Here is a 24,138-nt window from a genome sequence, read left to right on the forward strand (position 1 = left end):
GAGGCAAAGCAGCCCCCACCACCAGTGCAGGCTCGGCGGGGGTTGGGGCTCGCATTCCTGCTTGAAGGGCTGGATTGAGCTCACAGAAAATCATAACACTTTTGATAGTTCTTAATACCACTTGTGTGTTTTATTTTTTCAAATGCATAGGGTGGTAATAGAAAATAGCAATTCCAAAATTGACTCTTGAAAGCTTGAGTCAGCAATCACCACTAAGAATGCTAATTAGAGCTGACCTGAATATTTGTCTTTTTTAAATTTTTGCATCCCTTTTGACAAGGCAAAAGAACTTTTTTGAAAAAAAGAAAGTAGGCAGCTGTACAAGTCTTTCATCTGAGATTGTAGAACTTGTCCAAGCATGTCTCTTGTGGGCTTAATTAGTGTTTTTGTGACAAAAGTCTTTTGGGGTGGGTACAGAAAAGTCAGGGAAGGTGGAGGTAATATTTGAGAATGAAACAAAAACTGTAGAAATGTTTTATAACTCTGCCCTAATGCTACCATTTCACATACTCACACCCCTTAATAAATTTTGAAATGTTGCAAGTTATCATGTAGACTTTTTTTTAGTAAAGCTGTAGTAAAATTGTCAGTAAAGTAGTAAATGTCATCATAATTTACGCTTCTTTGCAAGCAGTAAATGGCAAAGATGTTTAATGTAATGGAGATCTTCCATGTTTAATGTAATGGAGATCTTCCACAACGAACTGCTGCTTTTCTGACTTGGCCAGCCTTGCAGTATGTGGAATTCTTTCAGATGCCCGCACTGTGTGCATTGGTAGATGAAACAATATGTTTCTGAAATGATCTTCTCTGTAGACATTATGAGTTTTTGTTGTGGAATAAGCTCATGGAAAGAAATGCGTATAAAGATATTATTTACAGTCTCAGCAAACCAACACTGACTCTGAATGCACACAGTGCTTGTAATTGCTGTAACTGAATTCTTATAATAGGTGAAATATACTGCATTACTGGTGTACATAAAAAATTATATAGCTCCTTGTGATGCTTCTCAGTTTCTTCAGGAGCCAAGGGAAAACAGTCATTAAATGCCTATATCCTCATATTCTTGTGCTTGCGCTATATGTGAAAATCATTATTCCCCACTGAGCACATCTGTTCACTCGCTCTATAACCAATCTTCTCCTTCATCACTTATCCCCTAATCTTTATCTCCCTGTGGCATGTGCATAGCAGATCACTACTGCTCCTGTTTGCTCACACTGTCCAGAGCATTTCTTCTTCTTTGCTGGGTTGTTTGCATGTACAAAACCATGTAAAACTTCCCCTGTTGATTCGTAACACTCTCATTATTTTTAAACAATTGAAATTACTTTAGTTGTTGTAGATTTTCCAGGCTGTATGGCCGTGGTCTTAGCATTGTAAGACCTGACATTTTGCCAGCATCTGTGACTGGCATTCTCAGAGGTATAACACAGAAAGTTGGAGTACTCTCTGTGTCAATGTGAGAAGAAAAATGGTAGGCAGGTAATTTATATCTACTCAAGAAGGTGGGGTTGGGCTGAGTCATTATCTTGTAGGAGTTTCCCAGGCTGTGACATGCTAATGGAGAAATTGAAATTACTGTTCCCTTTGTCTAGGAGATAGCACAGTTCTCCAGTCCTGCTCGTCTTACACACCATTTTAATGGTTTTAGAGGTTTTTCAAGGAGATCCTTACCGATCGGTCACTGTCCGGTTGGCAGTACTTTTGCAATTAAGCTGCCAACTTTCCTTGTGAATATATAAAAGCCTGCCTGAGTTTCTTTCCCTTTTTTAAAGTAAATAATGGTTAGCTCATTCCTGTTTCAAAGTCATCTGGATATTTCTAGGCTGATTATGGAAAAGTACCCAGGAATTCTCCTTTCAGGAAGACTTTGCTTGGGTCTTAAAGCTTAAACAAATGAAATGGGCTGATTAACTGTGTCTCTTGAACAGTCATAACAGCCTGAACTATGGCAGTGTGCAAGGATTTATTTTAATTGCAAAGGGCACTGAAACATTCCACACATTACGAGCTCTTCTCTTTCATAAATATGAAAGTACAAAGCTGCTTTGTACTGCGTCCAGTGAAGTGCTGGCTGCTGGGCATAGAGCAGGGGTCACTAGGTGAATAGGGGGGATAGTTGTAAATTTCCTGCATTATGCAGGGGGTTGGACTAGATGGCCCTTGGGATCCCTTCCAGCTCTATATTTTGATGTTTCTTAGTCTAGCTAACTTTTCCAGCTTTTCATTGCCCTACTAGATCTTACTGGGTCTCTGCTGATGAAGGCCCTGAGCCTGCTTGGGTGGGGAGTAGGGCTGTCAAGTGGGGGTGGGTGGCGGGTAAACCCCCGCTTTGGAGGCCCGATTTCTGCTGCTGCGGAATTGGGCCCTGGGGGGACTCCGTCCCCCGAAGCACAGCGTGGCTTCGTCACCAGAGGTGACACAACCATGTCAATCACGTTGGGGGCGTGGCCCGGATCGTCAGAGGGAAAACTCTATGGTTTTTGCTCCAACGATCGGGGCCACGCACTCAACGTGGTCGATGTCACGCGTCACTTTCAGGGATGGCTCCCGGAGCCCAGCGAGGCTCCCCCGCCGGTGAGGTTTTTTTACTTAACCCTAGCGGGGAGGGTGGGGTATAAAATGAATGAATAAATAAATAAACTGGGCTACCCTGGTTATTTTCATGGAGCTGCACTGCCAGGAGGGAAAGCTTGACCCTCAGGCAGGACACCACAGGGCTCAGCTATAGAAGCTGCCACCATCTGGAAAGTGGGAGCTAAGATTTGACCCAATGCTTCCTCCACTTGCTCCAAAGACGTGCAAGGGGCCTCAAGTTCGCTCACTGTATCAAGTGTAGCGGGGAGGTCATGGCGGAGCGCCAAGACTTTCTCTGCAAAATAGCTCGCAAATGCCTCACAGCCAATGTCCGATTCCCTCACGTTTTGCCTGCCCTGTGGCAGGGTTGTCAAAGACCGAATTATACTAAATAATTGTGCCAGGCGTGAGCTAGCAGATGCAATCCTGGCCGCAAAGAACTCTCTCTTTGCCGCCTTGACTGCCACCTCATAGGCTTTCATAAATGTCCTATAAGATGCTCTGGACGCCTCGTCACGAGCGCGACGCCACCGTCTCTCTAGTCGTCTCAGTTTTCGCTTCAGCTGGCGCAACTCCTGGGTATACCAGGGCACCTGCCTAAGGTGAGTCCGGAGAGGACGCCTGGGAGCAATCTCGTCGATGGCCGCGGAGAGCCGGTCATGCCAGTCCTCCACTAGCTCATCCAACGAGCTGCCAGGGGGCTTTATATTCAACAGCTGCTGTTTCCACTACATCTCATCTTCTATAACTGAAGTTTTTCTGATCCATTTTACCACTCTAAAAGAGGATGGTTAAACATGAGATGTGTATATCCATACATCATTGCTGAAAATGTTGACTCGGTTTAATTCGATCTACCCTAATAGGAGTGATAGAAGCACAGCTGTGATGTACTCAGAGATAGTCTAATCTAGGTCCTGATTACAGCCTCCTGCCATGTTGGTTTCACAGTCAAGGCCACGAAGAGAGAGTTCTACATGGCCCCGATTGTGTCCGTGAGCTCACGCCCAGCCCAGTTATTTAGAACAATATGGTCGATAACTACACTGCCACAGGGCAGGCCAAATGCTAGAGAATTGGATATAGACTATGAGGCATTTGCAAACTACTTTGCAGATAAAGTCTTGTCACTCCGCCTTGACCTCCCCACCACAATTGAAACAATGAGCGAGCTTGAGGCTCCACGCATGTCTTCGATTCCGGTTTTGGATCATTTCAGCCCACGCAGTCTAGAGGAAGTTGACAAATTGCTCCTAGCTGTTCGCTCTACCACATGCTGCCTTGATCCGTGCCCGACGTGGCTAATTAAAGTGAGCCGTGATGGGTTACGCGAGCCACCCTGAGGGAGATTATCATCAAGTCCCTCACAGAAGGTCAGTTCCCTGGGGCACTCAAGGAGGCAGTGGTCTGCCCTCTCCTGAAAAAAAATCTCTGGATCCGGCTGAATTGGCCAACTATCGGCCGGTTCCCAATTTGCCCTATTTGGGCAAATTGATAGAGAGGGCAGTGGCGGCTCAGCTACAGAGCCTTCTGGATGACACTTCCATCTTAGATCCCTTCCAGTCCAGCTTTCATCCTTGGCACAGGACACAGGTGGCACTGGTCACCCTCACAGACTACCTCCAGAGGCATCTGGATTGGGACAGAGTGGCAGTGCTGTTGTTGTTGGACCTGTCGGCGGCATTCGACATGGTCGACCACCAGCTACTGACCCACCACCTCGCCAACATTGGAATTCAGGGGCTTGCCCTGCAATGGCTTGCTTCCTTTCTCCATGGTCAGGGACAAAGGGTGGCACTAGTGGAACAGCAGTCCAAGAGGCATCCACTAGAATGTGGCATGCCTCAAGGGGCTGTGCTTTCCCTGATGTTGTTTAACATCTACATGCGCCCCCTTGCCCAGATTGCTTGGAGGCAGGGGTCATTTCCTACAGGAGTGGAGCTCCAGCAGTAAAGAGCCCAGGGGGCAGGCACATGCAACAAGCCACACCCCTTGCTCCCAGCAGCCCTCAGTCAGAGCAAGAAGCAGCCAGGTAAGTTGCAGAGCTCCCCCCGGCCCCCCGGTCCAAAACAGTCCAGTGGCACCTTTAAGACCAAGTTTTATTCAGGTACAAGCTCTCCCTCTTCTGCGAGGTCAGATCTGCATGTCCCACCCCCCCCAAATAGCTAACAATCCAAAACAGTCCAGTGGAGCCTGAGCTGTGGGTGTTGCCTTCTGACACACTTCCGGTGATGTCAGGGGGTGTGGCATATGAAAATAAGTTATGCTAATGAGCTCCTGCACCTCTTTTTCTACTAAATGACCCCTGCCTGGAGGCATGGACTGGATTGTCACCAGTACACTGATGACACCCAGCTCTATCTGATGTTGGGTGGCCGGTCCGGCTCCAGACCGGAAGACCTGGAGCTGTGGCTGGTTGGCTTAGGCTGAGTCGGCTGAAACTGAATCCGACGAAGGCGGAGGTCCTGTGCCTGGGTCAGGGCGGTGCAGGGGTGGGGATTCCACTCCCATCCTTCGATGGGGTGCTGTTGGTGAGGAGCTTGGGAGTGCTCCTGGATGCCTCCTTATCAATGGAGGCCGAGGTAGCAGCCACTGCCAAATCACCTTTCTACCATCTTCGTCTGATTAAGCAGTTGGTTCCCTTCCTCAACCACGATGACCTGGCAACAGTGATCCACGTGATGGTCACGTCAAGACTAGACTACTGTAATGCTCTCTACATGGGGCTGCCCTTGTCGCAAATTCAGAATCTGCAGCTAGTGCAGAATGCTGCGGCCAGGCTTTTGATGGGTCTCCCCAGGTGGGAACACATCCAGCCTGTGCTAAAGTCACTGCACTGGCTGCCAATAGCATACCGAATTTGCTTCAAGGTGCTGGTTGTTACCTTTAAAGCCCTTTATGGCCAGGGTCTGACATACCTGAGGGACCGCCTTTTCCCATATTTACCCCAGAGAGCACTACGGTCGGGGTCACAAAACCGATCGAACTTCCCGGGCCCAAAAGATGCCAGACTTGCAACTACCAGGGCCAGGACCTTTTCAGTGGTGGCTCCATCCTGGTGGAATGAGCTTCCGGAGGAGATTAGGGCCCTGCGGGATCTTTTACAATTCCGCAGGGCCTGCAAGACAGAGCTCTTCCACCAGGCCTATAATTAGGAGCCACCACTACATTAACATCATAGTAACAGCTACAGTCCTGGCCCTTGGCCTTTGACATCTAACCTGCACCACCTGAGCGTTAGGAAGATCAGGAGCAAAATGATGGAGAGACTTTGTGTACACTCTCAATGTATGCCATCCGATAACAACTAATTTATTATGCAACACTTTATAAATTATGACTGTTTATGACTGAATTGTTTTACATGATTTTATGTGATCTTAATTGTTTGTTTTAACCAGTATAAGCTGCCCTGAGCCCGCTGTAAAGCGGGGAGGGCAGGGTATAAACCTAATAAATACTAAACAACAATAATAATATTAACTGTCTTTTAGTTATGGAGCAGGATGTTTCAGAAGCAAAAGAAGGGGCTAACTTGTTTTGACATGAGCTTTTGGTCTTTTCAGAGTCTGAATGATCAGATGTAGGAATCAGACAAAGTGGCCTGGTTCAGCGGTAATGCCAAATCATGATTTGGTGCTGTGTGGGCAAACCAGTGGGAGACTGCTGGACTTCCTTCTCCTCTCATGTGCAGCAATCTAATTAATTACCACACTTTTCATGGCAAAATACACTTACATCAGAACCAACAATACATTTACATCAGAACCAACAAACCATGGTTTGTGTTTATCCTATGAAACATGGTTTTCAGTTTCCTAACCTAGTTTGCAAGGTGATTATAGGCCATTGTTTGCTGGTTCACAAAATCAAAGTAACTAATTAGTTTTGCAGTATTGGAGACAGAGGTCATTTCGGGGGGGGAACGCGGGGGAACACAGTTCCCCCGGGTGAGGTACGGGGGGCGGGGCACATGACGTGCTTCCTCCCTGCCTCTCCCCACCCCTGCCTGCCTGGGGCCAGGGAGGGCCTTCGCGGGGCTTCCTTGCACTCCCGCCGGCCTTGCAGGTCCACCGCTGGGCCCCTCATGGGGCTCGGCAGTGGAGCTGCAAGGCCAGCACCGGCGGCTGGGACCGTTAAGGGCGGGGTGTGTGGCCTTATGACACATTTCTGGTGATGTCAGGAGGTGTGGCCTTATGACACACTTCCGGTGATGTCAGGGTGTGTGGCATATGCTAATGATTTATGCTAATGAGTTCCCCTAGCTCTTTTTCTACGAAATGACCCCTGATTGGAGATATTTTACATTTTAACTTCCTAGGTGACCCATAAGCATACTGTGTATGTGCAAGGATGCACACAGACATTTTTCTAGTGTCCCAATTCCATAGGTACCCATTGGCACCCACAAAAAACTGGGATGGCTGAAGTATGGCTGAAGTATAGCCATACAAACACAGTTAGTACTTTAGCTGTTGTAGATTTTCCAGGCTATATGGCTGCGGTCTTGGCATTGTAGGACCTGACATTTCGCCAGCAGTTGTGACTGGCATCCTCAGAGGTATAACACAGAAAGATGGAGTATTCTCTGTGTCAGGACCATACAGCCCGGAAAATCTACAGCAACTACTGAACTCTGGCCATGAAAGCCTTTGACAACATGCAGTTAGTACTGCTACACAATTGTCTTCTGGTCCCAGATAGCTAGGAATGGTTTCCAGTGTGGTGTTCCATCTGTCTCAGGAGAGAGAATGTTCTTCTCAGGAAAAGTGTAATGTTTTATTAAGGCCTTTGCGGGTAACCTGAAAATGGCTAATGGGGGGGGGGGGACACTTTCAAAGCTGATGCAGTGCCAAGAGCAACACCGACATAATCTCCCACCCTTCCTGTGAGTGGAAGCATTTTCTATTTATACATAGGATTGTTTGGATATCAGCTTTTTCTTTTCTTGTTTCCCCCTGGTTTAAATATAATTTAAGATCTAGTGTAGTTAATTCAATATTCACAAGTGTGCTGTAAGGAGACAAGCCCATCCTTGCAATTGGGAATGTGCAACAATTTAGCAGGAGGATCCTTTGGGTGACAGCTACCTCCTGGAAAATGTCATCCCAGTTGGATGGCAGTAGGGGATTTTATACACAGCTTCTGAAACAAACTTTCTCCTTTCTGTCCTAAATTGTGAGGGAGGCTCTCCCCATGAGTAAGGAGGATAATCTCTGAAAATTTTCATTTTATGAATTGGAAAGAAATGGGTCAGAATGCTTCCCATGAAACCAGGAAAATAACTATCAATAACATCACTCACATAATAAAAACCAAACAATTTTTTTCCTGAACAAAAATCTGAATTGTTTGTGCACATCCCAAGTACAAATACTATATTTTAATACAGTGTTGCTTAGAAGTAGCCTTAGCAGTCAAAATAGTGTAACTCCAAGCATCTGACTTTGTGTTGTTATTCGTTTGCTGTTTTAGCGTCGTCCAAGTAGATGGCCTGCAATGAAATTTCGAAGAGGCTCTGGCCATCCTGCATATGCTGAAGTGGAACCAGTTGGCGAGAAAGAAGGCTTCATTGTATCAGAGCAATGCTAGGATTTCTGTGGCAGATCACCAGTACTGGCCTACCGGTGTAAGACGTTTCATCTGCCTCTCACTAAAGGAAAGGAAACCTAAACTGCTGTAACCTGAGAAAGACAGAATAGAATTCTGGGTAAAATGTTCTCCAAGGGGAAAAAAAGAAGTTCATGGGATCACTGATCATCCTTGCCCAGAGCAAGACGGTGTAAAATATTTCATTCCCACATCTCAGACAACCCTGCAATCTAAGAATATGGACACAATTGCCATGCACTTGGTTTCAGTGTAAGACTAATCAAGGAAATGTATACAAAGCTTTCGCTCAAAAAAGTGCTTCCCTGTTTGATCCAGCTGCTCTCTGATGTTTTTAAGGGTCACAAACGGTTACCCTTTTCATGCCCAGGGGCAATGATCCTCATTGACAAGGCTACTGACAAGAACTGTCTGGTGCACATAACATAGCTAAGCAATTTTCTATACTTCCATGAGTAATACAGTCTTGGGGTTTTCTTTTCTTTCCATTCCATAAACACGATATATATCTGGAAATAGCAGAGTGTTTCTTGTATTCTGTAGGATTATATACTGTGATTTTTTTCACAACTATATCTGACAAAGCACTAGAAAGTTTTCTTTTTTTAAAAAAAGCAAGAAGGTTTTCACTATGGTGAAATTGGGCTGTCCAACTGGAGTATATAGTGAAATTGGGCTAATATTCAGTTTCAATGTTCACAAAAATGAGATTTTCAGCTACAATCCTATACATAGTCATTTAGAAGTAAGTCCTGTTGAATTCAGTAGCCCTTACTCCTAAATAGCTATACATAGGATTTGGCTGTGAGTTTTAGTGATATTGTTTACGCTTCTAAATGATGACTTTGAACCAGAAGTCAAAGATGTTTCTAGCTGATGGAGAAAAAAATAGCCACGGGATACATGTGGTTGGGTGAGGGAATGTTACCATTGATATCTCTCACCGTTGTTTTATCACAGGTGGCTGAAGGGCAACATTTTTGTTCCAGTCCACTTTTTTCATATTAAATGTGTTGCAAATCCATGCAGATTCATATAGTAATATTGTTTAATGCACATAGTAGCTGCATAAATATATAAATAAATATATAAAAATATAAATATATTTTTTTTATAGCTAACACAAGGCAGGCTCTTGTGACTGTTAAAGAGTGCATTTTCGCCATCCGGACGATGGAAATAGATTGCATTGTTGCATATTTCCACTGAGATTTAAAATAATCCTTAATATTAAAATAAATTTTCAACAGCAACACCCTTTCCTGCCTTGACAAGGAAAAGATAATCTTTTTTTTAAAAGACTCCCAGTGAAATATTTCCTTTGGCACAAAGGGATCAGTATACATTGAGCTATTCAAATCTTGATTCAGATTTTGTATATGACCTTTCTTTTTCTTTTCTTTACATATCATATGAGCAGAAGCATTTGAATCATGGTAAGGTAAAATTTCCAGCATTATCAGTTTCAGGTTTCAAGTTGTTTAGTTACCTTTTCAGGTGCCACCTTTATAGCACAGCTATTTGCATTTTCATGTCAATACTTGTATGGTTCCTTTTTTAAAAAAACACACAAGCAAACATGATTTTTACCTGTTATTTCCTTCAGTAAATAATACAATACTGTATTTTTCTGTATTTATTATTTGTTCTGTCTAATCCATTTTGCTGTATGTTTCTAGGTCATGAAGAGAGAGTTTAAACATATCCAAGATGGGTGGTACAGCTATGAAATTGTTTAAAATTACAGTATTTTGGAAATCTATAGATAAGATCTTGTGACATCTTAAAGACTAACACATGTGCTATGCATAAGCATTCATGAATCACTTCAGCAGATGCCTTTTAGTGTTACACTTAGCTAGCAAAAGTATATAGATACAAGGCTACATACCAAAAAGATGATAATTAAAAAGGGAAAACAGGATGCCCAACACTCTAACACTGCATTATATGGCAAAGCACAAATGATCTAGTCGAAACAATTAACAGTCCAATCAAGAGTAAGTGTGGACCATTCCCAACCACTGATGAATTAGCACAGTGAGATGAATAGTGAACCAAAATATATGAAGGGGCATGGTTATTTTCTGTAGTGAGCTACCTCCTTCCTGTCCTTATTAAGACTAAGAATGATACGGTAAAACCCCCCTATGACTAACAGATAAGCAGCTTCCTACTAGAACTGCCTTTTCAAGCCTTTTTGCTGGATACTGGCAAAATTTAAGCTTGTTTATGTGGGTTTCTAACTTTTTATGTCTAATTTGTATCCATATTCTGGCACTGAGACAGTCTTGTTTGGTTAATGAAAATGGCAGAAGGGCCTTGCACGTAATAAATAATCTCATCAGAATAGGCAAATGAGCCTATGGTGGTGTGGATGACATCACTGAGCTCTGTGACAATGTTGTTCTAGTGGATAAGGGACTGTTGAACAGGAGCTTGTTTCATGGCCTAATCTTCAGTGGGTGGTCCACTATTCTTTATGTGTAGTTGCTTCAGGTTTGGTAGTGTCTTTTAAAAAGGCAGGTTTTTCTCCATTTCAAAGAAAGAAATAGATTCCTGTTTCTTTTAGTCAGAGAAACTCCCTGTATAAACACCAGCCTTGCAGTGTGTGACCTTTTATAAGTGACTCTTTCATTAAGACTTACTGGATCATGACTTCTGACTTCTCGCAGGAAAAAGTTCCAGGAATTGATAATAAAGAACTCATGAATCAGACCATCGGTCCATGAAGGTCAGTATTGCCTACCCAGACTGGCAGCAGCTCTCCATGATCTCAGATGGAGGTCTTTCATGTCACCTACCACCTAATCCGTTTAAATGAAGATACCAGGCCTTGAAGCAGATGCTCTATCACTAAATGATAGCCCCTCCCCAAAGACGTCCATCTAACTGAAATGTGCTTTTACCTAACTTTTACCACATTTACCTAATAGTGGTAGTTATTTAACCTACTGTTGTCTTAATTTCTAACAGTTATCTATATTCCTTTCTAATTTACTCTCATCTCTTCTCTTCACCCTGAAGAACACAAAAGGGCTTGCATTTGACAAATCTGCACATTTCCCCTGAGCTCTTGCAAAACAAACATAGTAAAAACATGTAAAAACGTTAAAAAATTAGTGGGCCTTGAGAAACATTTCAACCTTGAGTGCAACAAAGGAATAGTTGTTTAGTGTAGTGGTTAGGAGCGCAGAATCTAATGTGAGAGAACTGGGTTTGATTCCCTGCTTCTCCACATGCAGCTGCTGGTGTGACCTTGAGTCAGTTACAAGTTCTTTCAGAGCTGTTCTCTCACAAGCAGTTCTCGAAGAGCTCTCTCAGCCCCACCTACCTCAAAGAGTATCTGTTGTGGGGAGGGGAAGGGGAAGGAGATTGTAAGCCGCTCTGAGACTGCTTCGGGTAGTGAAGGGCGGGGTATAAATCAAATCTCTTCTCTTCTTCTTCTTAATAAATGTAGACAAGTCCATCTTGGTGGACAAGAAAGGAAATGCATACAAATTAATTTTTGCTATGTGTTCCTCAAGATTCTGCTGAAGATATGGCTCCTGATTCACTTTTCTCACACACCCCCTTTTACACTTGATATTATTAGGAACTGGCATGTGTAATATTGAACTTGGGAGAAAACACTATGAAGGAGACCTTACTCAGACAGAGAATGCATTGATTTTTTTTTGCTCCCCCTTTTTGGGTATCTTGGTAATAAGACTATCGTTGTAGCTTCCTGACCAATAACAGACCGATATGCAAGCTGACCGTGGTCTGCACTAAGCACTCTGGTTTAGTTACTCTGATGTGAGGAAACAGCCAAGGCTCATAACTGAGTCAAACCCTGAAGATGAAACCATAGAAGTGTAAAAAGTATGGCTGATAAGTATGTCCAGTAAGATACCACAAGGCGTAGTTAAGCTAGATGTAGCTTGTAAAGGGCTAAGGGGAATACACAATTTTTTTTCAGGTTCAATAGACCCAAACTGAAAAATAACAGTACAAAAAGTGCACACCCCTAGTTAGGACCATACAGTTTTTTGATTAAAAGGTCATCATCAGCCATTATTCTTGCACTACATTTACCCACTAAGAGAAATGAGCTGTTTGGAAGGTTGCTTTTAACTTTATTAAATATTTCTCCCAGCAAGGCCCAGTTATCATTCAATTCATGTGAAATTGTAGATAGCATATATACTGTGAATACTATTATAGAACAACCCCAGTGTTCACAACGAAAACAAAATCCTGTGTCTTAATTATTTCAGAATCATGGATGGGCAACACTGTTGAAATTAAATATGCCCACCCTCCTCAGGGATCGCCCAAAGGGCCTTCTGAAACACTTTAAGAGAAAACTAAATTGTCATATTTGAAAATAAAGAATAAAGAAAGGCATTTCTGTCCTCAGTACTGGAATCCTTAGCATCTCCTGAGGCAATGTGCTACAACGTTAAGAGGTGGCAAATGATGCCATTCTTGTGCAAACAAAACATTCTCCTTCTAGTGCTTGCCAGCTCCAGAAGGTCAACGTATCATCTGAAACTGTTTGATTTTTGCTCCTGGAACTGTTATATTAACACATGCTATTAATTCAGAGAGCTGTAGTGACATCTTTGTACCTAGTAAATGCTTGTTGTCAGCAAATATCATAGGGCAAATTATAAACAACAGAAGATAAATAGGCCTAATATAAACAGTTACAGAATTTTCACTTGGCATGAATGGATATACTTGATATTATGTTCATTTATTCCGAGTAGGATACTGATAAAAATTCATGTTGCTCCAGAGCCCTATTTTGGCCAGCCCACAGCAATTATAACCCTTCCCAACAGATGCTTTTCACAACATCGCTCTTATTTCAGCTGGTTTAAGGACCTTTGGCAGTAAGAAACAGTCACATGAGCCCAGATTGAGCATTTTGGACACAATCTGCTGGAAGGTCCTCTTATCATGCTGTCCTGCAGTTTATCATTCATTTCACTGGGGCATGCACAGCAGAATTTCCTACGCATTGGGCCCTTGGGATTTAGTTTAAGAAACCAATTCTTGGTCTCTTTATAATGGTGGACGTCACTGCTGTGAACTGTGCAATGGCTAAAGCTGCAATCCTAAATAGACTTATTATACTGAATTCAACAGGACTTGCTTCAGAGAATGCATACTTTTGATTGTGTTCCAGGTCATGTGGAGCACAAAATTGCAGAAGAAGGAAGAAATCATCTTCTCCCCCCAAATTTGACATCTTTTGCACGTGTATTTTGACAGAGCAGTGAAAAAATAAAAAATGAAATCTTGTACTATTATTTCAAGCACTGCCTATCTCCTGGAAAATTGCTGATAGGCTTTAGTGAAATATTTGCCATGGTTAATATTAGGTTAATGCATTGATCCCATTGTGTTATAGAGAATACACAGAGATGAGTTTCTGGATTCATTACACTGGCCAATAAGCATACCTCTGTGTCTATAGAATACTGACATCTATAGGAAAATATATTCCTATATCCTTGACAAATGTACCAGACTATCATCAGTGTCTGCTTTGATATACTGTGTGGTAATGCCTTCATCTCCTTGTGAAGCAAGAATATAATGAAGTTATCTGTGGCTGTCATGTGAGTACATGTGGGGGGTTTTACATTTTTAATTAAACCGGGTGGATTAAAAATGATACAAATACGATTCTTTACTCCAAAGACTGTGCTTAAGTATTTGCAATGGTAAAGAATCTTATTACTATCATTTGCAACACAGATTTTGATTAGAAAGCCTTTCCACGCTAAAAAATAAATAAACAAGGCTGATTATGAGCATCTTCCCAAGTTTTTAAACAGCAGTCACTGTTATTTATTAAATTTACCCCCATAAAAGGAATTGTGTTCCAAAACACACAGTCACACAGAGGCTCCCACTACCTAGTAGGGTTTCCACTCTAAGTTGGGAATCCCCTGGGAATTTGGGGGTGGAACTTCAGGTTGGGCAGGGTTTGGGGAGGGGAGGGACCTCATCGGTGTGTAATGTCCTAGAGTCCACCCTCGGAAGTATTTTCTCCAGGGGAATTGATCTCTGCAGTCTTGAGATCAGTTGTAATTCTGGGAGGTCTCCATGTCCTGCCTGGAGGCTGGCAATTTTAGGGAGAAAGGGCAGGTTTATAGACCAAAAAAATCTGTGCTCCATACATGCAGGCCAGTGTTAAGTTAATGCACATTAGTATATGTATATACATTTAGGAACAGACGGGTAACAATCTCAAGATTGTATAAGCAAATGGAATAGGAATCGACGCACAAGAGACAAAGGTACAAACCTATTTAACTGACTACAAAAGTCTAAAGATTATGTAGAATAGTTACCAGTAAAAGTTTGCTTTCTGCTTATGGTTTTTGATACAATCAGAAAATGGGAAGTCCTTTTCTTCAGGTGGAAGCAAGTGAAGAGATGTTCTGGTCAGCCTAGGGCAACATTCCACAAATTGTACAGGCGGACATGGTGTTTTTGAAAGTGCCTTGGCAGAGCTTCTTAATAACACATAACTATATGCATTAAATGTCTCTTGTTTGTTTCTAATGTTTGGGGAAAAGCCTTTTATATTCTACCTGTTTCCTCATTCCTCTAGTCTGTATTACTCACACATTATTGATTGATTGGGGTTTTTTATTGAAGAATGCATACCTTGCACTTTCTCCCAAAGGCAACTGTGACCAACAAACATGCAAAACCACTGATCTAAATACATGTTCAGTCAAAAAAAGCCCCAGACCCTTCCTTTACCATGAAACAAGCTTTTCCCAGGGAGTAATGTCCATTGAATAAAAGGGCCCTTACTTCTGAGTAGACCTACTTAGGCATGCTTCCATTGTGAACTAACTTCTTGAGACACTTTGCCATATTTAGTGTGGACATCCCCTCTATATCAGTCCCATTTACATAGTTAGTGTTGAGTCTTGGCAGCACTCTATATATGAATCAGCATCCCTATTATTTATATATTTATTTTATTATAATTTTATCCCACCCCTCCCCCAAAATGAGGCTCGGGTTGACTCACAACATGGCAATAGAGTAACAATAATAACCATAATTCTAATGAAATCCAATAAAATTAAATTAACACACAGCTTTTGGCTTAAAAACCCACCATGTTGTTAGCAGAGTCCACCAGAACTCTTTGTTCATCAAAGATACATTGAGCAAAATGGTTCTTCCTAGCAAAGTTTATCATGTGAGAGCCAGAAGCACCAGTGGTTCATAGCGAGCATGGGCCTTAAACCTGTAGTGCCAACCTGTGCTAAATTTGCCAGACCTTCATACAAATTACAGCCCCATTTATAGGATGAATGACCATATAGCTTCCCATTCTAATTGTGAATGTGTATCCACATTTGGCAGCTGAACCCTGATTCACTCAGGAGTTTGAGAATGAAGCTTCATGCAGTAACAAAGGAATTCCAACAGCCATTTTAGCCACCTAGGAAAGGCCTCCATCCATTTCCCAGCACTGTTACCATCCATCCCCCTGCCCTCTCTGGCAGTGCCTTGATTTTTCTTGGACTTGGAGCAGCACAGAGGAACAAGGAGCACACTTAGGACTGCTAGGCGCAGAAGGCAGTCAGCAGGCACTGGCTGTCTTCTTGTCCTGGGTTGTGAACAGTACTGAGATAACAAGGTTATAGGCGTGCAAAGAGGGAGTGCTGAAACCAACCTTTTGCTCTAAACAGGTCGATTTCTGAGTTTGTTTTTAGATAGGAAAAACCAAAGCAGCATGTGCACGAGTAGGAATTACCAAATCCAACATATGATGGAAGTTTCTCCAGATCCTGAGTGCTTTTGCATTCAAATTTACATGTATGTAAAGTGCTGTCAACGCACAGCCAACTTATGGTGACTCCATAGGGTTTTCAAGGCAAGAAAGGAACTGGGGGGGGGGTTTGCCATTGCCTGCCTCTGCATGATGATACCAGACTTCCTTGGTGGTCTCCCATCAAGTTATAGCACTAGATAAATGGAACCGTATGAGGCTAGCTAAAGCTGATCCAGAGCTGCATGACTTGTTGCAAGACAGAGAAACTGCATGTAAAGGTGCTCACATGTACCTGCACAGCTGCTGCACCCGGTTTTTCTTGGAGCTTGAAAAGCCATTTCTCTTTAAGCAATTTGTTCACTGAAACCTCATGGCTCCTGTAACACTGCAGATTGTGTTCATTCTAACTGCTCTATGACTATACTAGTGAGTTATACAGAAAAGGTTCCATTCTTTTGGCAGCTGCATAAAGGCCAGCTACTCTTCAGAAAAAGGTTTCTGTTAAAAAAAGAAAAGATTATACAAAATGCTCATTTGGGACACCAATATTTTTAGACAACTTGGTTGCATAGTGTTTTTGGGATAATGATGGTTTTCTGACCTTAAAATGCAGAGTAGATTGGAGGAAGCTGAAAGGCACGTAGAGTCCAAATGAAGCAAAAGCCCCAATAAATCAGCAGATAAAATGTGAGCGTGGCTTTGACAGCAGCAAAGATAGAAACTCTATTATGTAATGAGATGACTTGTCATTTGCCGTGGGATAATTGCTTGTGACATTACTACAAATTAAACCCATGGAGGGGGGAGGGGGAGAGAATCCCTGACATGACTAACATGGCTAGGACAAAAATCCAAACTTAATGAGTTTGTGCAATGCAGTTCAATTTAAGAAGTAATTTAAAAATCTAATAAACATGGGACAAACTGTACTGATAGTGTTTGTGTGTAGTCCTTCCTGCTATCGCTGCTGCATCCCCTAGACACAAAGTTGGGAAAGAATTCACTGCTGTGGAAGTAGGCCCTTGGCCTTCAACTAGGTGTGGTTGGCAAACCATGGCTTGTAAGGTTTCCACAGAAAGTTGTTCATATCTGTCTTGGAAGAAGGGAACCTCTGCATTTCTTATGCTTGACAGTTCAATTTGAATATCTGTTTTGCTTCTCCCTTGAATGAATTTAACCCATGAGCTTTTTAATTTTCTCTCATTTCCCCCCCTTTCCTCACACTCATTAAAGTAATGAGGACAATTGTAATGGATTGGTTAGAGCATCAGACCAGAATTTGGGAGAGACAGGTTCAAATCTCTACTTGCCATTAGACTCACCGGATGACCTTGGACCAGTCACTCTTATTTCAGCCCTACCTGCCTCAGAGGACTATTGTATAGATAAAATGCAAGAAGGAGGTGCACTGCCCAGTAGGGATGTGCACCTGGAAAAAATCAAGTATTTTTCATATTTTAATTTTGGGGAGGGCATAAATACACTGGTTTGTTCAGGTCTCAAATACTGCTTTTTTAGAATTCTGAAATTATTCAGGTACATTATTCGTCATGGAGAATCTTTCCGAGGTGGTGGACTGGAGTGGCTTTTTTAGAGAATATGACACCAAAATTGTGAAGGGTTAGTGCTGCCTGTCCACTAAAGGCCCTCCAAGTTTCAAGTGAATTGGGCCCCTGAACAAGGTGTCCCCTTGCCATCCTCCATTGTTTCCTGTGAGGGGAAAAGTTCCAGGGCAAAGAATAGCCAAACAGACAACAGTAAGCAACCACTGGCTAGAAGTCTCTCAATGCAAACAGAATCAAGTCCGAGAGAATAAGCATCAAACCAGATAATCCCAGCCAACCACAGGGCAATGTGGCAAGCCCAACACATCCAATGTCAAACCAGAGATTCCAAGCCAAGCCAACTGAAGCAAGGGGAGAGACACCATTAGCAGAAAACCGGTAGGTATGATAAGCTGGACCTGAATTTGGAGCACTTCAGCTCATAATAGGGTAGAGATTTCTAATTTGGGAGGGGACGGTGTAATTTGATTTTCTCCAATTCTGAATTTTTCTCCTTTAATATGGCAAAGTGGTAAGAACATTACCATGCTTTTCTTACAGCAGATGGCTTTTTCAGCATGAGATTTGCAGTCAAAACAAAATCAGGATTAAGTACTGCTTAATGAGCTGCTTAATTTGTACAAAAAGTATACCAGTATTCTGATTCTCACCTTCACCTTGACAACATATAGATGTAACAGATGAGGAAACAATTATGAAAGGGATTTCTCAATCAATGATTGTGATAATGAGATCTTTAAAAATGTTCATTGGAAATAATTTTCCTGAAGAGTCTGCCAATGCTGCGTGTTTCTCCTTCTGAAAGAAATATGGTATGTTGTGACTGATCCTATGTCCTGTTTCCTTTTTCCATTCTGGGAGCAAGGGCATCTAATTTCTTCTTGTTTCCAGTTCAGTTCAGTTTGTTTTGATATCAAATCATCTTAAATCTTGCCACATACAATACTAGGATCAGCAAGTAAAATTTAAAGATATCATTATAGTCCTTGTTTAAGCCCTTAACCATCTGTTTATGTATGCTGCATGCCCTCATACAAAATTCTGTGTCACTGCAAGTTAATTCTGAAGAAAGATTGAAGAGAAGCAGGGAGATGTAGAACTGCTTTGATCTTCCTGGGGAATTTACTAACACTGGATTGATATATTGTAAGCAAATGTCACTATAATAGGAGCAGTGCAATAATAACGTGCTCTACAGTCTCAACCTTTCCCATTTGGCACAGACACACCCATTGTGTATGAGGAATACTGAGGTATCTGCTTTCCAGAAAGGCTGAGGGCAGAGCTTGAAGCATGCCAGAGTAAATATTCTTTGTTATTTAGGGACTTCTAGTGTTGTTAAATAATCTATCAGCAAGAAAGGGTTTTTGGAAAGGTATGTTAACGTAGGATGCCACTGCAGCCAGGCCTTATCAGACTGAACGGCCAGGTCCCAAATCCATCACTTAAGTATTTCTTTGTCTTTCTGAAAGCTGAAGAGGAGAAACCGTACTCTTGCCATTTTCCTTTGACAGTTCTCAGCCAATTTGAGCTATGGTTATCTCTAAGAATAAGAGAGGTAAGTCCCTGGGAGTTACGGTTTAATTTTAACCAGGAAGTGGTTATTTGAACCCACATGCATGCCTCGAGTGAAACCATCCCTGCCTGCAGCCTGAGGAGAGCATCTGGTATACATCGAGGGACTCCAAATATTGATTGCAAAAACTTGGATTGCACTGCTTTCAAGGGGTGAAGATTTTTGTGAAGGCAAAGCTTGGAGCCATACATTAGTTGGGCAATCACCTTCCCCTGAAAAACCTTGAGTGCTGCAGGGATATAAAAAGTTCCGTTTGGCTGAGATCATTCTGTGGGCATTCCTCAGCCATATGCAATGCTTGGGCTCTCCACAACACTGTCAACTGGAAGACTAGACCTAAATATTTAAAGGACTTAAACTGTTCAATATCATGTCCCTCAATCTGCTATCTATGTGCTCATATTGGCCATAGCGGGTACCAAAGGCGGTCTTCCATTCATCTCCAGCCTTGATTCTCACCAGATTGTAGGCGCCACGCAGGTCTAGCTTTGTGTAGATTTGAGCTCCCCGCAAACGGTCCATGAGCTCAGGGATCAACGGGAGGGGGTACCTATCCCGTATGGTGATTTTGTTCAGGGCCCTGTAGTCATTGCAGAGCCTGAGGTCTCCTGTCTTCTTTTTCACAAAGAGGACTGGGGAAGACAGAGGAGACGTAGAGGGCCGAATAAACCCTCTGGCCAGATTTTTGTCCAAATAGTCCCTCAGCGCAGCCAGCTCCGGTTCTGCCATTGGGTAAAAGCGGCCTGAGGGTAACGGAGCGTCGGGGATGAGGTTGATGGCACAGTCGTAGGGCTGATGCGGGGGTAGCTGGTCTGCCTCCTTTTCGTCAAAGACGTCTGCATAGTCCTGATAGGAGGCAGGTAAAGCGGGAGCCGCAGCGCCCAGCAGCAAAGCAGCTGGTGATGGTTCTGGCGATGGTGCTGAAGACGGGGTGTCTACCATCGTTTCCACGGAAGGCGTGGGTGCAGGACTGGTGCCGAACTGGAGCTCCTGATGTACCCAGTCTACCTGAGGGTTGTTGTGGCGCAGCCAGGAGAGACCCAGGATGACTGGAAACCTCGGCATCCTCACCAAGTCGAAAGTTATTTGTTCCTGGTGCTGCTGTATCCACAAGGTGAGTGGCTGGGTTTCTTGGACGACGGGTCCGGAGCGGAGCAGGCGTCCATCAATGGCTTCTACAAGCGCTGGGGTTGCCTTCTCTTGAAGGGGAACGCCGTGTTCTTTGGCAAAAAGAATGTCCATGAAACAACAGGCGGCCCCTGAGTCCAACATGGCGTGGATGAAGAGCCAGCGGTTGTCTGGGAGTTGCAACCGCACTGGCACCAGGAAGGGAGTCTGTGGTGAGTATGGAGTACTGGAGGACCCCAGAATAGGCCCCAAACCGGGGGGTCCGGTCAGGCTTGGGGCTGCTCTTTTACCGGTGGAGCCGGTTGTGGTGAGCGCTTCTGCTTGGCAGGGCAGCTGGAGGCAAAATGCCCGGCTTCTCCACAATACAGACACAGCTGTTGAGTGCGCCGTCTCAGCTTCTCCTCAGAAGTAAGGCGGGGCCGAGCGGTGCCAAGTTGCATGGGCTCTGTGCCTGCAGGAGGTGGAGAGGAGCCGGGGGAGGAAGGCCGGTGGAAGGTCTGAAGGGTTCTGCTGGGGAAGGCGAGAGCCTTTTTTCTGTTTTGGCGGCGGCTCTGTAACCTCCCATCAATGCGGAGACAGAGATGGATGAGGGCTTGTAAAGTGTCAGGGCGTTCACTGCGTGCAAGTTCATCTAGAATTTCGTCAGACAGCCCTTCAGTATACTGGTCAATAAACGCTGCCTCATTCCATGTCAGGTCTTGAGCCAGCAGCTGGAACTCATTGGTGTACTGAGCGACAGAGGTTTTATGCTGAGTAAGAGCCCTTATTTTGCGGTTAGCTGTTTCAGCTTTCACAGGATTGGCATAAGCAGCGGCAAAATGAGCCTTGAAAGCCTGGAAGTCAGATAGTAAGGGAGAATTCCCCACCAGCAAGGGCGTGGCCCATTTGGCAGCTTGCCCTTTAAGGAGGCTTAAAATGAAACAAACTTTAGCCTTCTCAGAAACAAAGTCCCGAGCCCTGAGCTCAATATACAGATTACATTGGGCAAGGAATGCCTGGAACTCATCAACATTCCCACCGAAACGATCAGGAGGATTTATTGGGCAACGTGGGGGAGGTGTACCAGCATTTGCTACAGCAACAGCATTTGTAGCAGCCTGTTGTTGCAAAGCAATCACAGCTTGAGTTAAGTGCTGTACCTGTGCTAGCATTTCCTCCATGGGGTCCACACCTCCGGTTGCTCCGTCTTCCATGGTGGGGATGTGTGAGCGTTGTGGGTGCTGGCAATCTGTCACGGCAGGACCAGGGGGCGTGACACAAGCAAGCAAAAGTCCAGGAACAGTCCGAGGTCAAGCCGGGCAAATCAGGTAGCAAGGTTCAAGCAGGTTTAAATCACAGTCCAAAAGCAGGGTCAGACATACCAAAGTTTCAAGTCCATAAATCACAACAATACCAGAGGAGTCAGAGATGAACGCAGGGTCAACAAAGCCAAAGGTCAAAAGCCGAGGATCAAGCCGAGAAGAATTCCACAAGGTCTGGAGCAGAGATGCAAGGATTCAGGTCCTGAACAAACGACGTTGCCAGCACAAATGACTGCTGGCAACAGACTTGCATATATACAGTGCTAGCTAATCAACTCATTAGCTAGCCAGGAGTGAGGACAGGATCCTGTCAGTAATCAGGGCTAAGAGATCTTCTGGCACGCATGCGTGCATTCTGCCTTCGCTCTCTCAGCTGTTGTCTTCTTACATTCCTGAGCCTGGTTACAGGTGGAGGCGAGTCTGATGATGAATTACTGGGCTGCAGCAGAGACTGATCCCTTGCAGGTGTTCCCTGGGAGGCTCTATCCTCCTCACCACTTAGATAGCTTTCAGCTACAGGATCCAGTCTTTGCCTTTCTGCTGCAGTACTGTCCTCAGGAGCCTGTTCAGGGTCCTCAGGAGCCTATTCAGGGGCATCAGCAAAGGCAGGCATGACATCAGCAGGGGCAGGCATGACACGTATAGTATTTATCAATTGTAGCATTCTCAAGTTTAGCCCATAGTCTGTGTCTGGGAATACTATCAAAGGCAGCTTTGAAATCAACAAAAGTGGCATATAGCGCCCCTTGTGGCCTAGAGCTGTATTTCTCTGCTAAATGATGCCGTATCAAACATTGATTTATGGTTGAGTGACCAGCTCGAAAACCTGCCTGCTCCTCCATTTTCCTTGGTCCATCCAGTCGCAGAGTTTCCAATATAAGTGTCTGGAACAAACCTTGCTAACTACACTAAGAAGGCTAATTGGGTGGTAATTTGAAGGGTTGTCCTTTCTCCCTTCTTAAATATTGGGATTATGATAGCCAAGCCCCAGTGTGCCTTGGGATCTGGGTTGAGTGGTCAATGTGTGTGAAAAGCACAGCCAACATTGGTGCCCACCAGTCGATATCGGTTTTGATCGATTCTGGGGAGATCACATTACTTCCAGGAGCCTTCCCTGGCTTTAGCAGCATTATTTTTTAACCTCAGTGATTGTTACTGGGGGCCACAAGGGGAGCTCTCCTAAAAGGCAGTCTGAAGGTATGGTGGAATGGATTTCTGCCAAATAGAGAGCTTCGAAATGAGACTCCCAGCTGTTTGCTGATATGGTACAATTGGAGTCTCTAAGTGGGATTTGCCCCTTATTAAATGCCAGAAGAGTTTAGGGTTATTTGAACTAGAGGCTTGGATCAGATGGGACCAAGTGTCCCTTAATCCTGCTGCTTTTTTCTCTTTTAGAAGTTTTTTTATATAGTTTCTTTTGTATTGTGAAAGCAGGAGAAATTGAACTAATGTTACTCAGTATGCTGCTGAAATTGGACAATTAAATTATTTTTTTCTGCCAGACATTCTGAATTAAACAGCGTTTTGAGAAGGAGATCTTTTGGATAGTAGTCCTGTCCATCCTTGAATTAAGCATAGGTAGGATTGTATTGCCAACTCGATAGAGCTAGCCGTTATCACATCATTGCGGAGTTTAAGTGTTTGGGCCGAGCCGAGATATTCTTAACATTGCTGATCTATTTTCCCGATCCATACAATTCTACTGTAGCTTAATTCAAAAACTGTGTCAGCATTTGATTTCTCTGATATGTGTGTTAATTTGTTCTGAATGTTTATATCCAAGGTGATTGGTAGGTGATTGCTGTCCTGGCGTACCCCAACTTCCATGTGCATTACATAGTCCAGCAGGGTATGTGATGTCAGAAAAAGATTGATGGTCCTGGCTTCTCACTCAGACCAGTATGTATACTCTCTGTGAATGTCCCCCAAGGTTGCTCCAATGAGAATGAAGAGATCTAGCCTGTACGCCAGTTGTACCAGGCAAAGGACCTTCCAGTTTGATTTAATATCTTTTGAAGATCTGGGGGGTAGTGTACTTCCTGGTTCATATACTGGGGGGATGTAGTTAAAATGAGTATAGACTGCTTCATCAGAGGATCCAAGTCTGGCATTAAAATTACCTGTGTCTACAACTAAAGCTCCCGGAAAGAAGAACAGCTTGTCTAAATATTCCTCAAAGGTGGTCCAGATTTCTTAAACTGTCTTAACATCTGAACTCTGTCAGTTTGAGCCCCGCGCTGGTGTGAGCAGCCAGCCTGTTGTCCCCAGCTCATAGTCTAACCAGCGATTCAAAAGCCTCGGCGAGTAGATAAAATGGGAACCACTCCTTAGAGAGGGTGGGCACACCAACTCCCTTCTCGGAAGGTGTTAGCTGTTGGGGACGTCCTGGTCCAGGATCCGGAAGGCGGAAGAATCTACTCAGCTACGAAAAATCCCTGCAGTGGGATGCTCCGGCCAGGTGGTGGCAGTGTGGCGACACGACATACGGGTCCTGAAGCCCCAACGTCATCAAGCCGGTTGACGCAGCCATTCGGGACATGACTCAGCCAAGCCAGAAACGTTTCCACTGTGCAGTTA

General features: G+C 43.8%; 1 protein-coding gene across 1 annotated transcript in view; it reads left to right on the forward strand.

Moving 5' to 3' along the window:
- PLXDC2 (plexin domain containing 2) overlaps nt 1-8,688 on the forward strand; it is a 190,936-nt gene extending 182,248 nt beyond the window's left edge. The window contains exon 14 of the mRNA XM_015410001.1: nt 8,059-8,688. Coding sequence (XP_015265487.1) covers nt 8,059-8,175 — 117 coding nt within the window. The 3' untranslated portion in view covers nt 8,176-8,688. The remainder of the gene's footprint in view (nt 1-8,058) is intronic.
- The last annotated feature ends 15,450 nt before the right edge of the window (nt 8,689-24,138 follow it).

Source organism: Gekko japonicus, unplaced genomic scaffold (assembly GCF_001447785.1).
Source record: "Gekko japonicus isolate JY-2015 unplaced genomic scaffold, Gekko_japonicus_V1.1 scaffold101, whole genome shotgun sequence".
Classification (NCBI taxonomy): Eukaryota; Metazoa; Chordata; class Lepidosauria; order Squamata; family Gekkonidae; genus Gekko; species Gekko japonicus.